Source organism: Babylonia areolata, chromosome 28, assembly GCF_041734735.1.
Source record: "Babylonia areolata isolate BAREFJ2019XMU chromosome 28, ASM4173473v1, whole genome shotgun sequence".
Taxonomy (NCBI): Eukaryota; Metazoa; Mollusca; class Gastropoda; order Neogastropoda; family Buccinidae; genus Babylonia; species Babylonia areolata.
In genome coordinates this window covers 815,727-830,726 of record NC_134903.1, presented here as the reverse complement: position 1 = coordinate 830,726, position 15,000 = coordinate 815,727, and the positions used below count along the sequence as shown (strand labels likewise).

At 44.5% G+C, this 15,000-nt stretch overlaps 1 protein-coding gene across 1 annotated transcript in view; it reads left to right on the top strand.

Annotated features, from left to right (window-relative positions):
* The first annotated feature begins 2,049 nt into the window (after window positions 1-2,049).
* Window positions 2,050-15,000, top strand: part of LOC143301738 (uncharacterized) — an 18,295-nt gene continuing 5,344 nt past the window's right edge. Inside the window, exons 1-5 of the mRNA XM_076616127.1 lie at window positions 2,050-2,391; window positions 3,208-3,282; window positions 3,960-4,040; window positions 4,709-4,831; window positions 7,443-7,539. Coding sequence (XP_076472242.1) covers window positions 2,050-2,391; window positions 3,208-3,282; window positions 3,960-4,040; window positions 4,709-4,831; window positions 7,443-7,539 — 718 coding nt within the window. The remainder of the gene's footprint in view (window positions 2,392-3,207; window positions 3,283-3,959; window positions 4,041-4,708; window positions 4,832-7,442; window positions 7,540-15,000) is intronic.

Below are 15,000 nucleotides of genomic sequence, written 5' to 3'. Positions count from 1 at the left end.
TGTCCATGAACACCACTCACTCCGGTCCCTTCCCTTGTCGTTCCTGATGTCCATGAACACTCACTCCGGTGCCTTCTCTTGTCGTTCCTGATGTCCATGAACACCACCCACTCCTGTCCCTTCCCTTGTCGTTCCTGATGTCCATGAACACTCACTCCGGTGCCTTCCCTTGTCGTTCCTGATGTCCATGAACACTCACTCCTGTCCCTTCCCTTGTCGTTCCTGATGTCCATGAACACTCACTCCTGTCCCTTCACTTGTCGTTCCTGATGTCCATGAACACCACTCACTCCGGTCTCTTCACTCGTATCTGGCTGACCCCCCCCCCCCCCCCCCCCCCCTCCCCCCCCCCCCCCCTTCACTCTCCATCACACTTCTCTCTTTGTGTCTGACAGAGACACAACAACAACCACAACAACAACAGCAGCAACAGCAACAACAGCAACAACTGAACAATACTAATACTAATACTACTACTACTGCTACTACTACTACTACTACTTTTACTACTACTACTAATGATGATGATGATGATTATGATGACAATAATGATAATGATAATGATAAGAACATTAAGAATAATAATGATAGCTGCGGCAGCAGTGGCAGCAGCAGCAGCAGCAAGAACAACAACAATGATAATAATAATAATAGTAATAATGATGATGGCAACAACAACAACAACAACAACAACAATAATAATAATAATTCACAGAGCGCCTTCCCATGCAAAACATGCTCACTCGCGCTGTCACATACAACTGAGTGTACAAAGACCGACGAGTAAATATTTGACCACTGAAATGATGAACGTTCATCCGACCCTAACCCTGCACACCAGACATCTCCATCCAAACACTGTGTACGGACCGTGTGCAAAAACCATCATCAGTATACAACACAACAACACTCGTCGTCGTCGTCTTCTTCTTCTTCACTTCTCGCTTTTTGTTGTTGTTGTTGTTGTTGTTGATATCTGATGTTTTCAATAGTTTTTGTTCTTATTGTTCTTGTTCTTTGCTAGCACAAAGGCGACATAATTATTATTATTAAAAGCATGTGTTAGCGCTACAGAACATCAAAGTGTATACTATGATTATGGTCGCCTCGAGAAGAGCACCCCAATTAACTTAGATATAATCGGCTTCTTTTTCTGTTTTTTCCCAAAGACATCTGCATCTGCAACTTTATATGTACATCCTCTCTTCCCTAGTCTAAGTATCTTTATTTATGTATCTATCTATAATTATGTATCAATGTATCTATCTCTATAAGTCATAGATCGAGATAGATAGATATATATAAATTTCTCCTTGAAAGTATACATTTCTTCTATCTTTGCTGCTGTGTGCTCATGTCAAATGATTGGTATAAGGACAGGCCCGGCGCTTCCTTTTTGAGGAAGTGTCTGGGGTTGTTCCAATGTACCTTTTATTTACCTGTGTGCTAGCTGAATCGGTAGCGTAAGCATCACTGACTTGAAGTTGTGTACCTTGTGTAATGGAGAGAGTTACCACTCTTTACTATTTATGAATTTCTCCTTGTCATATTTTGCCCATAGTTACTGATTTTTTGCTGATCGGCGATGTATCAAACTTTTAAATCGTGCCTGAACTTGACCCAGGAATCAAAAGCTTCCCCAAGCGTTGCTTGCCATTGTCTGTTTTAGATCGGAATGTTCCTTCGCACCGCGGGGCAAAACAACAACAATGTGCACGTGGGTTTTCACGCGCTGAGAACGATGGCACGTGGCAAGGTCAGGGGTCAGCAAAAGCTGGCTGCCATGCAACGCTCTTCGGGAGGCGAAGAAGAGAAAGATACTTTCAAGTTGTGCAATAGCCATCTAAGTTCGCATTGGAAAAGTAGTTCGTCAATTATTTCCTAGTTCAAATTTAGTTTTTCAGCAAATGTCTTTCATTTACCACATAATCCTATGTTTTACATTTGAAAATCGAAATATTATTTCGCTTTCAGGCTACTGGATGGAAATATTAACGGAAGTGGGCGTATGAATATTTCAATCTTGTCATCACCAATGTACACATCAAAATGGCGGAACTGGAAAGTAGTTTGACTCCGATGGACTGGTTGCATCGCCTCACAGTAGGCGGGGCGGCCTCGACAGGAGCAAACGGATCAACAGACACGCAGACGGAAGATGAGAATGGGCAGGTATCAATGCGTCCATCGCCGAATGCGCCTGGCGACATGACAGCAACATGGGATTCCAGCCAAGCCGCGGGCCCGGACGGAAAGCCACCATACAGTTACGCAAATCTTATAACTTTAGCCATAAACAGTTCGCCTGGGAAGAAGATGACTCTGGCTGAGATATACACGTGGATTTGTGACAATTTTCCGTATTATAAAGATGCCGGCAATGGCTGGAAGGTAACTAGTGCTGGCTGGTTTTGAATCACTGTTGAAAACTCGATCAGTGCCTGAAAGTTCGTATTTAAAGTTATCACACACACACACACACACACACACACACACACACACACACACTTGATAGTCTGAATGATTTCATATAATTGAATATTCCAGTTTTATACATGCAATTCCTGTTCAGTGTAGTGCTCCATCTCACTTCTCGATTCCCCATAGCAATATCCTCTTTACTGCCAGTAATCATTTTTAGGCTTGTAGGACTTCCATTGCTTGTTCATCAGGGATGGGTTGGGACAGAATTTTTTTCTAGTGCTGTCAGTTCAGAGCAGTTATATTGTTGCAGCCACAGTTGGCTGCTAAGCCTCATCATCTCCAGTGGAACACAGTTTTGTGGAGGCCTTTTTTTTTAACTTGAGGGGAAAGATATATATATATATATATATATCAACACAAACACAAAGCCAAATAGATTTATTGTTGTGAGTAAATCTTACCAGTTTGTGTACTGGTGAATGATGTGTGTGTGTGAATGTGTGTGTGTGTGTGTGTGTGTGTGTGTGTGTGTGTGGTGTTAGAAACTAAAGGGATATTCATATTATTTGTGAATCAAATCAGTCAAAACTGATCTCTCTCTCTCTCTCTCTCTCTCTCTCTGTCTCTCTGTCTCTGTCTGTCTGTCTGTCTGTCTGTCTGTCTGTCTGTCTGTCTGTCTGTCTCTCTCTCTCTCTCTCTCTCTCTCTCTCTCTCTCTATATATATATATATATATATATATATATATGAATAGACATTTACGTGACTTGAATTGTGCTTGCAGAATTCCATTCGACATAACCTTTCTCTCAGCAAGTGTTTTATAAAGGTGCCACGCTCTAAAGATGATCCTGGCAAGGTGAGTCATTTCTGTGATTGTTTTCACTGTGTACAACTACAGACATCATGGGGCAAAACATATGTGGCAATAAGGTGCTGTTGATAATGTGCGCACCCTGTGTATTTTGATTTTTTTAATTTTTTTTTTTTTAAGTACAAATCTGTTTTATCTGTAAAATAGGTATTTCAGTCAGTAGGGTGGATAAGTGTGTTGGCAGGGGGTCTGAGGGTGGGGGGCTCTCATGCATTTATCTTTTACAGATTTAGACCTCTCCATATACATACATGGTTTTAGATATATATTATTGTTGTGTATGTGTTGTGGCAGTCATGCATTTATCTGTCATACATAGTTTTAGATGTATATTATTGTTGTGTATGTGTTGTGGCAGTCATGCATTTATCTGTCATACATAGTTTTAGATATATATTATTGTTGTGTATGTGTTGTGGCAGTCATGCATTTATCTGTCATACGATAGTTTTAGATATATATTATTGTTGTGTATATGTTGTGGCAGTCATGCATTTATCTGTTATGCATTGTTTTAGATATGTATGTTATTGTTGTGTATATATATAAAGCAGAACTTTACCTTAGGGCAGTGAAACTGAAAGGCACATAAGTAAACATGTTTCATTGATTTTCTGTATTTGTTTTTGATTTTGGTGTGATGCCATTGAATTCTGTTGCAGGGATCATATTGGATTATTGACAGTAACCCGATTGAACACCCTTTGCCTGTACGTAGGAGACCCAGGCGACTGAATGAACGGGTAAGTGGGACAAAATGTTTTTGTCCTATGATGTTTGGATGGGTGGAGACGTGGGGCAGGTGGTGCCAATGTGTATATGTATATATGTATGTATAAATATATGTATGTACTTGTATTATATCTGTAGCTTTTGCTGTAAATGCCACAAGCTTCCTGTCTGAGAGGTGTGAACATCAATCTGCATTATTATTGTTGTTATAACTATTATTGATGTTATTGTTATTATTATCATTATTGTATTATTATTATTATTATTATTATTTATATTTATTATCGTTTTTGTTATGTTTCTTCTTCTTCTTCTTATTATTATTATCATTATGATTGTTGTTGTTATTAAGATGATCAATATATTATTTTGTATTTATGTTTTTTAGTATGATGAAGATGATGATGATTAATTATCATCATCATTTTTTTTATGATTATTATGTTTTTATGATTATTATGTTGTTTTTTTATGATGACGGTGATGGTGATGATGGTTGTATATATATATATATTTCTTCTTCTTCCCACTATTATTTTATTTTCACTATTAGCATTATTGTCATTATCACTATTGTTACTGTTTTTTGTTTTTTGTTTTTTTTGTTTTGTTTGTTTGTTGATTTTTATATTGCTGTTGTTGTTGTTGTTGTCATTTCTCTTTTATTGATGTTGTCCAGGCGTCACCCTACAGTGTGGTGGACGGTGGGGGGACGATGGGGGTAATGGGCGGCACCACCTCCACCTCCCCCCCCCTGCCTGCGATGGTCAGTGACAACCTGGGTTCTGTCTCCCCCTCCCAGGTCAGTGTGCTGGAGGTGTGCCGTCACTGTTTGGTGTCCGTTACGCTTGTTAGTGTAGTTGTTGTTGTTTGTTATTGCCAGAACAATTCTTGCAGCCGAGAGCTGTGGATCAGGGAAGTAAAGCTGACACACAGGATACAGTTTCCACTACATACATTGAACACAGTCCCCTTACTTCCCATTACTAAAGCTGACTGCTCAGAGTGGTGAAGACGCTCATCTTCCAACACAGTCCACGAGGGTGTGGGTTCGAATCACGCTCTCTCCCTTTCTCCAAAGTTTGACTGGACAATCAAACTGAGCGTCTAGTTATTTGGATGAGACGATTAATTGAGGTCCCATGTGCAGCACGCACTTGGCACACTGAAAAAGAACCCATGGCAACAAGAGTTGTCCTCTGGCAAAATAAGAAATCCACTCTGATAGGCACATGAATACATGTACGTGCACTCAAGGCCTGACTAAGCGCGTTGGGTTATGCTGCTGTCCGGCATCTGACTAGCTGATGTGGTGTCGCTTATTTGTATTTGTCAGAACGCAGTGACGCCTCCTTGAGGGAAGGAATGATTGATACAGTGTAGAGCTATGGGATGGAAGAAATGGAAGGAATGATTGATACAGTGTAGAGCTATGGGATGGAAGAAATGGAAGGAATGATTGATACAGTGCAGAGCTATGGGATGGAAGAAATGGAAGGAATGATTGATACAGTGTAGAGCTATGGGATGGAAGAAATGGAAGGAATGATTGATACAGTGTAGAGCTATGGGATGGAAGAAATGGAAGGAATGATTGATACAGTGCAGAGCTATGGGATGGAAGAAATGGAAGGGATGATTGATACAGTGTAGAGCTATGGGATGGAAGAAATGGAAGGAATGATTGATACAGTGTAGAGCTATGGGATGGAAGAAATGGAAGGAATGATTGATACAGTGCAGAGCTATGGGATGGAAGAAATGGAAGGGATGATTGATACAGTGTAGAGCTATGGGATGGAAGAAATGGAAGGAATGATTGATACAGTGTAGAGCTATGGGATGGAATGATTGATACAGTGTAGAGCTATGGGATGGAAGAAATGGAAGGGAATGATTGATACAGTGTAGAGCTATGGGATGGAATGATAGATACAGTGTAGAGCTATGGGATGGAATGATAGATACAGTGTAGAGCTATGGGATGGAATGATTGATACAGTGTAGAGCTATAGGTTAGAATGATTGATACAGTGTAGAGCTATGGGATGGAATGATTGATACAGTGTAGAGCTATGGGATGGAGTGATTGATACAGTGTAGAGCTATAGGTTAGAATGATTGATACAGTGTAGAGCTATGGGATGGAATGATTGATACAGTGTAGAGCTATGGGATGGAATGATTGATACAGTGTAGAGCTATGGGATGGAGTGATTGATACAGTGTAGAGCTATAGGTTAGAATGATTGATACAGTGTAGAGCTATGGGATGGAATGATTGATACAGTGTAGAGCTATGGGATGGAAGAAATGGGAAGGAATGATTGATACAGTGTAGAGCTATGGGAAGGAATGATTGATACAATGTAGAGCTATGGGATGGAATGATTGATACAGTGTAGAGCTATGGGAAGGAATGATTGATACAGTGTAGAGCTATGGAAAGGAATGATTGATACAGTGTAGAGCTATGGGATGGAATGATTGATACAGTGTAGAGCTATGGGATGGAATGATTGATACAGTGTAGAGCTATGGGATGGAAGAAATGGGAAGGAATGATTGATACAATGTAGAGGGGTTTTTTTGTGGGTTTTTTTGAAAGCAAAACAGGCTGCCTGCCCGGGTAGAGGCTGACTGACAGCTTCCTTTAGGCACTCATCATTGGTTTCCACGGTCACCTGGCTTCAGTATCACATCAACACACACACACACACACACACACACACACACACACACACACACACACACACACACACACACACACACACACACACACACACACACACACATATATATATATATATATATATATATATATATATATATATATATATATATATATGTGTATATATATATGTGTATATATATATATATATATATATATATATGTGTATGTGTATATGTGTCCATTTCTTCCATCCCATATGTGTATATATATAAGTGCATTTTACTCAAAAGTTTTACCAGGAACAACTCTCTGCTTGTATTTAGTTAGCTGTTTGGTTGGGGTCAGTGACTATGTTGTCCACAGAGGATGGTTTTTGAGATTTTTTTACTTGTGGTTGTGATTTTTGTGTAGAGTGTTTCTTTTCTGTTTATTTGACACGTGTGATGTGCCTTGAGAGCTTTGATGTATTTCAAGGACAGGCACAGCAGAAATAAACCGTTAGTGCTCTTATCATTATTGTTATTATCATGATTGTCATGATTATTATTATCATGATTATTATTATTTTATTTTTTTTATTTATTTTTTTTTAATGATTTTTTTTAGAGGAAGGGGGTAAAATTCCAGCAAAAGAGCGGTTTGATCCCCTTTAGTCAGATTCTCTGTCTCTCTCAGTCAGTCAGTGGACACGTTACAGCACCAGGCACCACTCCATCATCGTCATCTGACTGTTTTTCAGGGAGACGGTGTTCATGGGGACGTGGACGGTGGTTGTTTTGTGGACGGAGTGAACAGTGCTCTTCACGGCAACAGGCCAATCTTACACAGCAGTTCAGGTATGTGTGCTTTAACAATCTCCACGGCAATAGGCCACACTTACAGAGCAGTTCAGGTATGTGTGCTTTAACAATCTCCACGGCAACAGGCCAATCTTACAGCACAGTTCAGGTATGTGTGCTTTAACAATCTCCACGGCAACAGGCCACTCCTACAGCACAGTTCAGGTAGGTGTGCTTTAACAATCTCCATGGCAACAGGCCACTCTTACAACACAGTTCAGGTAGGTGTGCTTTAACAATCTCCATGACAACAGGCCAATCTTACAGCACAGTTCAGGTAGGTGTGCTTTAACAATCTCCACGGCAACAGGCCACTCCTACAGCACAGTTCAGGTATGTGTGCTTTAACAATCTCCACGGCAACAGGCCAATCTTACAGCACAGTTCAGGTATGTGTGCTTTAACAATCTCCACGGCAACAGGCCACTCCTACAGCACAGTTCAGGTAGGTGTGCTTTAACAATCTCCATGGCAACAGGCCACTCTTACAACACAGTTCAGGTAGGTGTGCTTTAACAATCTCCATGGCAACAGGCCAATCTTACAGCACAGTTCAGGTAGGTGTGCTTTAACAATCTCCACGGCAACAGGCCACTCCTACAGCACAGTTCAGGTATGTGTGCTTTAACAATCTCCATGGCAACAGGCCAATCTTACAGCACAGTTCAGGTAGGTGTGCTTTAACAATCTCCATGGCAACAGGCCAATCTTACAGCACAGTTCAGGTAGGTGTGCTTTAACAATCTCCATGGCAACAGGCCAATCTTACAGCACAGTTCAGGTAGGTGTGCTTTAACAATCTCCACGGCAATAGGCCACTCTTACAGAGCAGTTCAGGTATGTGTGCTTTAACAATCTCCACGGCAACAGGCCAATCTTACAGCACAGTTCAGGTATGTGTGCTTTAACAATCTCCACGGCAACAGGCCACTCTTACAGCACAGTTCAGGTATGTGTGCTTTAACAATCTCCATGGCAACAGGCCACTCTTACAGCACAGTTCAGGTAGGTGTGCTTTAACAATCTCCACGGCAACAGGCCACTCCTACAGCACAGTTCAGGTAGGTGTGCTTTAACAATCTCCATGACAACAGGCCACTCTTACAGCACAGTTCAGGTAGGTGTGCTTTAACAATCTCCATGGCAACAGGCCAATCTTACAGCACAGTTCAGGTATGTGTGCTTTAACAATCTCCATGGCAACAGGCCAATCTTACAGCACAGTTCAGGTAGGTGTGCTTTAACAATCTCCACGGCAACAGGCCACTCTTACAGCACAGTTCAGGTAGGTGTGCTTTAACAATCTCCATGGCAACAGGCCACTCTTACAGCACAGTTCAGGTAAGTGTGCTTTAACAATCTCCATGGCAACAGGCCACTCTTACAGCACAGTTCAGGTAGGTGTGCTTTAACAATCTCCATGGCAACAGGCCAATCTTACAGCACAGTTCAGGTAGGTGTGCTTTAACAATCTCCATGGCAACAGGCCACTCTTACAGCACAGCTCAGGTAGGTGTGCTTTAACAATCTCCATGACAACAGGCCACTCTTACAGCACAGTTCAGGTAGGTGTGCTTTAACAATCTCCATGGCAACAGGCCAATCTTACAGCACAGTTCAGGTAGGTGTGCTTTAACAATCTCCATGGCAACAGGCCAATCTTACAGCACAGTTCAGGTAAGTGTGCTTTAACAATCTCCATGGCAACAGGCCACTCTTACAGCACAGTTCAGATATGTGTGCTTTAACAATCTCCACGGCAACAGGCCACTCTTACAGCACAGTTCAGGTAGGTGTGCTTTAACAATCTCCATGGCAACAGGCCAATCTTACAGCACAGTTCAGGTATGTGTGCTTTAACAATCTCCACGGCAATAGGCCACTCTTACAGCACAGTTCAGGTATGTGTGCTTTAACAATCTCCATGGCAACAGGCCACTCTTACAGCACAGTTCAGGTATGTGTGCTTTAACAATCTCCACGGCAATAGGCCACTCTTACAGCACAGTTCAGGTAGGTGTGCTTTAACAATCTCCATGGCAACAGGCCAATCTTACAGAGCAGTTCAGGTATGTGTGCTTTAACAATCTCCATGGCAACAGGCCAATCTTACAGCACAGTTCAGGTAGGTGTGCTTTAACAATCTCCACGGCAATAGGCCACTCTTACAGAGCAGTTCAGGTATGTGTGCTTTAACAATCTCCACGGCAACAGGCCAATCTTACAGCACAGTTCAGGTATGTGTGCTTTAACAATCTCCACGGCAACAGGCCACTCTTACAGCACAGTTCAGGTATGTGTGCTTTAACAATCTCCATGGCAACAGGCCACTCTTACAGCACAGTTCAGGTAGGTGTGCTTTAACAATCTCCACGGCAACAGGCCACTCCTACAGCACAGTTCAGGTAGGTGTGCTTTAACAATCTCCATGACAACAGGCCACTCTTACAGCACAGTTCAGGTAGGTGTGCTTTAACAATCTCCATGGCAACAGGCCAATCTTACAGCACAGTTCAGGTATGTGTGCTTTAACAATCTCCATGGCAACAGGCCAATCTTACAGCACAGTTCAGGTAGGTGTGCTTTAACAATCTCCACGGCAACAGGCCACTCTTACAGCACAGTTCAGGTAGGTGTGCTTTAACAATCTCCATGGCAACAGGCCACTCTTACAGCACAGTTCAGGTAAGTGTGCTTTAACAATCTCCATGGCAACAGGCCACTCTTACAGCACAGTTCAGGTAGGTGTGCTTTAACAATCTCCATGGCAACAGGCCAATCTTACAGCACAGTTCAGGTAGGTGTGCTTTAACAATCTCCATGGCAACAGGCCACTCTTACAGCACAGCTCAGGTAGGTGTGCTTTAACAATCTCCATGACAACAGGCCACTCTTACAGCACAGTTCAGGTAGGTGTGCTTTAACAATCTCCATGGCAACAGGCCAATCTTACAGCACAGTTCAGGTAGGTGTGCTTTAACAATCTCCATGGCAACAGGCCAATCTTACAGCACAGTTCAGGTAAGTGTGCTTTAACAATCTCCATGGCAACAGGCCACTCTTACAGCACAGTTCAGATATGTGTGCTTTAACAATCTCCACGGCAACAGGCCACTCTTACAGCACAGTTCAGGTAGGTGTGCTTTAACAATCTCCATGGCAACAGGCCAATCTTACAGCACAGTTCAGGTATGTGTGCTTTAACAATCTCCACGGCAATAGGCCACTCTTACAGCACAGTTCAGGTATGTGTGCTTTAACAATCTCCATGGCAACAGGCCACTCTTACAGCACAGTTCAGGTATGTGTGCTTTAACAATCTCCACGGCAATAGGCCACTCTTACAGCACAGTTCAGGTAGGTGTGCTTTAACAATCTCCATGGCAACAGGCCAATCTTACAGAGCAGTTCAGGTATGTGTGCTTTAACAATCTCCACGGCAATAGGCCACTCTTACAGAGCAGTTCAGGTATGTGTGCTTTAACAATCTCCATGGCAATAGGCCACTCTTACAGAGCAGTTCAGGTAGGTGTGCTTTAACAATCTCCATGGCAACAGGCCAATCTTACAGCACAGTTCAGGTAGGTGTGCTTTAACAATCTCCATGGCAACAGGCCACTCTTACAGCACAGTTCAGGTAGGTGTGCTTTAACAATCTCCACGGCAACAGGCCAATCTTACAGCACAGTTCAGGTAGGTGTGCTTTAACAATCTCCACGGCAACAGGCCACTCCTACAGCACAGTTCAGGTATGTGTGCTTTAACAATCTCCACGGCAATAGGCCACACTTACAGAGCAGTTCAGGTATGTGTGCTTTAACAATCTCCATGGCAACAGGCCAATCTTACAGAGCAGTTCAGGTATGTGTGCTTTAGCAAATATAAGAAAAATGATAATAGTGATGATAAGAATGATATTAGAATTGATAGTGTCCATCTTTGTAGCGCTTCCCTTGCATCTGTAGGCCCATTAACATCACGTTTGGTTTGAATAAGACAGAGGGATATAATAAAAATTAAAAAAAAAAAACATGTTAACATACAAAGTCACTGAAGATATTTATTTTTATGAAACATAACTCCCACACCTTCCCCACCTCATCCCCAGACACCTACCCTTCCACACACACACACACACACACACACACACACACACACACACACACACACACACACATGTGCACACACACATTCACAGACATACACACACATGTGCTAACACACACATATTTCTCATCTCTCTCTCTCTCTCTCTCTCTCTCTCTTTTTTTTTTTTTTTTTTTTTTTTTTGGTCACAACAGATTTCTCTGTTTGAAATTCAGGCTGCTCTGCCCAGGGAGAGTACATCACTACACTACAGCGCCAACTTTTTTTTTTTTTTTCCTGCGTGCAGTTTTGTTTGTTTTTCCTATGGAAGTGGATTTTTCTATAAAGTTTTGCTAGGAACAACCTTTTTTTTGCCGTGGGTTCTTTTACATGCGCTAAATGCATGCTGCACATGGGACCTTGGTTTATCGTCTCATCTGAATGACTAGCGTCCAGACCACCACTCAAAGTCTAATGGAGGGGGAGAAAATACTGGCGACTGTGGGATTGGAACCAGTGCGTTCAGATTCTCTCGCTTCCTGGGTGGACGCGTTGCCTCTAGGCCATCACTCCACTCCACACACACACATAACACATATATGCATGCATGTTCACAAACACACACACACACACACACACACACACACACACACACACAGATGGTTTTGGGGTGAGAAATATTGTTTGAACAAATAATGATGTTTTAAGATTAGACCTGAAGGATTGTTTTAATGGCTGAGGGGTGGGTGTGGAGGGTGGATAAAGGGGTGGGTGTGGAGGGTGGATAAAGGGGTGGGTGTGGAGGATGGATAAAGGGGTGGGTGTGGAGGGTGGATAAAGGGGTGGGTATGGAGGATGGATAAAGGGGTGGGTGTGGAGTATGGATAAAGGGGTGGGTGTGGAGGATGGATAAAGGGGTGGGTATGGAGGATGGATAAAGGGGTGGGTATGGAGGGTGGATAAAGGGGTGGGTGTGGAGGATGGATAAAGGGGTGGGTATGGAGGGTGGATAAAGGGGTGGGTGTGGAGGATGGATAAAGGGGTGGGTATGGAGGATGGATAAAGGGGTGGGTGTGGAGGATGGATAAAGGGGTGGGTATGGAGGATGGATAAAGGGGTGGGTGTGGAGGATGGATAAAGGGGTGGGTGTGGAGGATGGATAAAGGGATGGGTATGGAGGATGGATAAAGGGGTGGGTGTGGAGGATGGATAAAGGGGTGGGTATGGAGGATGGATAAAGGGGTGGGTGTGGAGGATGGATAAAGGGGTGGGTATGGAGGATGGATAAAGGGGTGGGTATGGAGGGTGGATAAAGGGTTGGGTGTGGAGGGTGGATAAAGGGGTGGGTGTGGAGGATGGATAAAGGGGTGGGTATGGAGGGTGGATAAAGGGTTGGGTGTGGAGGGTGGATAAAGGGGTGGGTGTGGAGGATGGATAAAGGGGTGGGTATGGAGGGTGGATAAAGGGGTGGGTGTGGAGGGTGGATAAAGGGGTGGGTGTGGAGGGTGGATAAAGGGGTGGGTATGGAGGATGGATAAAGGGGTGGGTGTGGAGGATGGATAAAGGGGTGGGTATGGAGGGTGGATAAAGGGGTGGGTGTGGAGGGTGGATAAAGGGGTGGGTATGGAGGATGGATAAAGGGGTGGGTGTGGAGGATGGATAAAGGGGTGGGTGTGGAGGATGGATAAAGGGGTGGGTGTGGAAGATGGATAAAGGGGTGAGTGTGGAGGGTGGATAAAGGGGTGGGTGTGGAGGGTGGATAAAGGGGTGGGTGTGGAGGGTGGATAAAGGGGTGGGTGTGGAGGATGGATAAAGGGGTGGGTGTGGAGGATGGATAAAGGGGTGGGTGTGGAAGATGGATAAAGGGGTGAGTGTGGAGGGTGGATAAAGGGGTGGGTATGGAGGATGGATAAAGGGGTGGGTGTGGAGGATGGATAAAGGGGTGGGTGTGGAGGGTGGATAAAGGGGTGGGTGTGGAGGGTGGATAAAGGGGTGGGTGTGGAGGATGGATAAAGGGGTGGGTGTGGAGGGTGGATAAAGGGGTGGGTGTGGAGGGTGGATAAAGGGGTGGGTGTGGAGGGTGGATAAAGGGGTGGGTGTGGAGGATGGATAAAGGGGTGGGTGTGGAGGATGGATAAAGGGGTGAGTGTGGAGGGTGGATAAAGGGGTGGGTGTGGAGGATGGATAAAGGGGTGGGTATGGAGGATGGATAAAGGGGTGGGTATGGAGGGTGGATAAAGGGGTGGGTGTGGAGGATGGATAAAGGGGTGGGTATGGAGGGTGGATAAAGGGGTGGGTGTGGAGGATGGATAAAGGGGTGGGTATGGAGGATGGATAAAGGGGTGGGTATGGAGGGTGGATAAAGGGGTGGGTGTGGAGGATGGATAAAGGGGTGGGTGTGGAGGATGGATAAAGGGGTGGGTGTGGAAGATGGATAAAGGGGTGAGTGTGGAGGGTGGATAAAGGGGTGGGTATGGAGGATGGATAAAGGGGTGGGTGTGGAGGATGGATAAAGGGGTGGGTGTGGAGGGTGGATAAAGGGGTGGGTGTGGAGGATGGATAAAGGGGTGGGTGTGGAGGATGGATAAAGGGGTGAGTGTGGAGGGTGGATAAAGGGGTGGGTGTGGAGGATGGATAAAGGGGTGGGTATGGAGGATGGATAAAGGGGTGGGTGTGGAGGATGGATAAAGGGGTGGGTGTGGGGAATGGGTAAAGGGGTGGGTGTGGAGGGTGGATAAAGGGGTGGGTGTGGAGGATGGATAAATGGGTGGGTGTGGAGGATGGATAAAGGGGTGGGTGTGGAGGGTGGATAAAGGGGTGGGTGTGGAGGATGGATAAAGGGGTGGGTGTGGAGGATGGATAAAGGGGTGGGTGTGGAGGATGGATAAAGGGGTGGGTGTGGAGGATGGATAAAGGGGTGGGTATGGAGGGTGGATAAAGGGGTGGGTATGGAGGATGGATAAAGGGGTGGGTGTGGAGGATGGATAAAGGGGTGAGTGTGGAGGGTGGATAAAGGGGTGGGTGTGGAGGATGGATAAAGGGGTGAGTGTGGAGGGTGGATAAAGGGGTGGGTGTGGAGGATGGATAAAGGGGTGGGTGTGGAGGATGGATAAAGGGGTGAGTGTGGAGGGTGGATAAAGGGGTGGGTATGGAGGGTGGATAAAGGGGTGGGTGTGGAGGATGGATAAAGGGGTGAGTGTGGAGGGTGGATAAAGGGGTGGGTGTGGAGGATGGATAAAGGGGTGGGTGTGGAGGGTGGATAAAGGGGTGGGTGTGGAGGATGGATAAAGGGTTGGGTGTGGAGGGTGGATAAAGGGGTGGGTGTGGAGGATGGATAAAGGGGTGGGTATGGAGGGTGGATAAAGGGGTGGG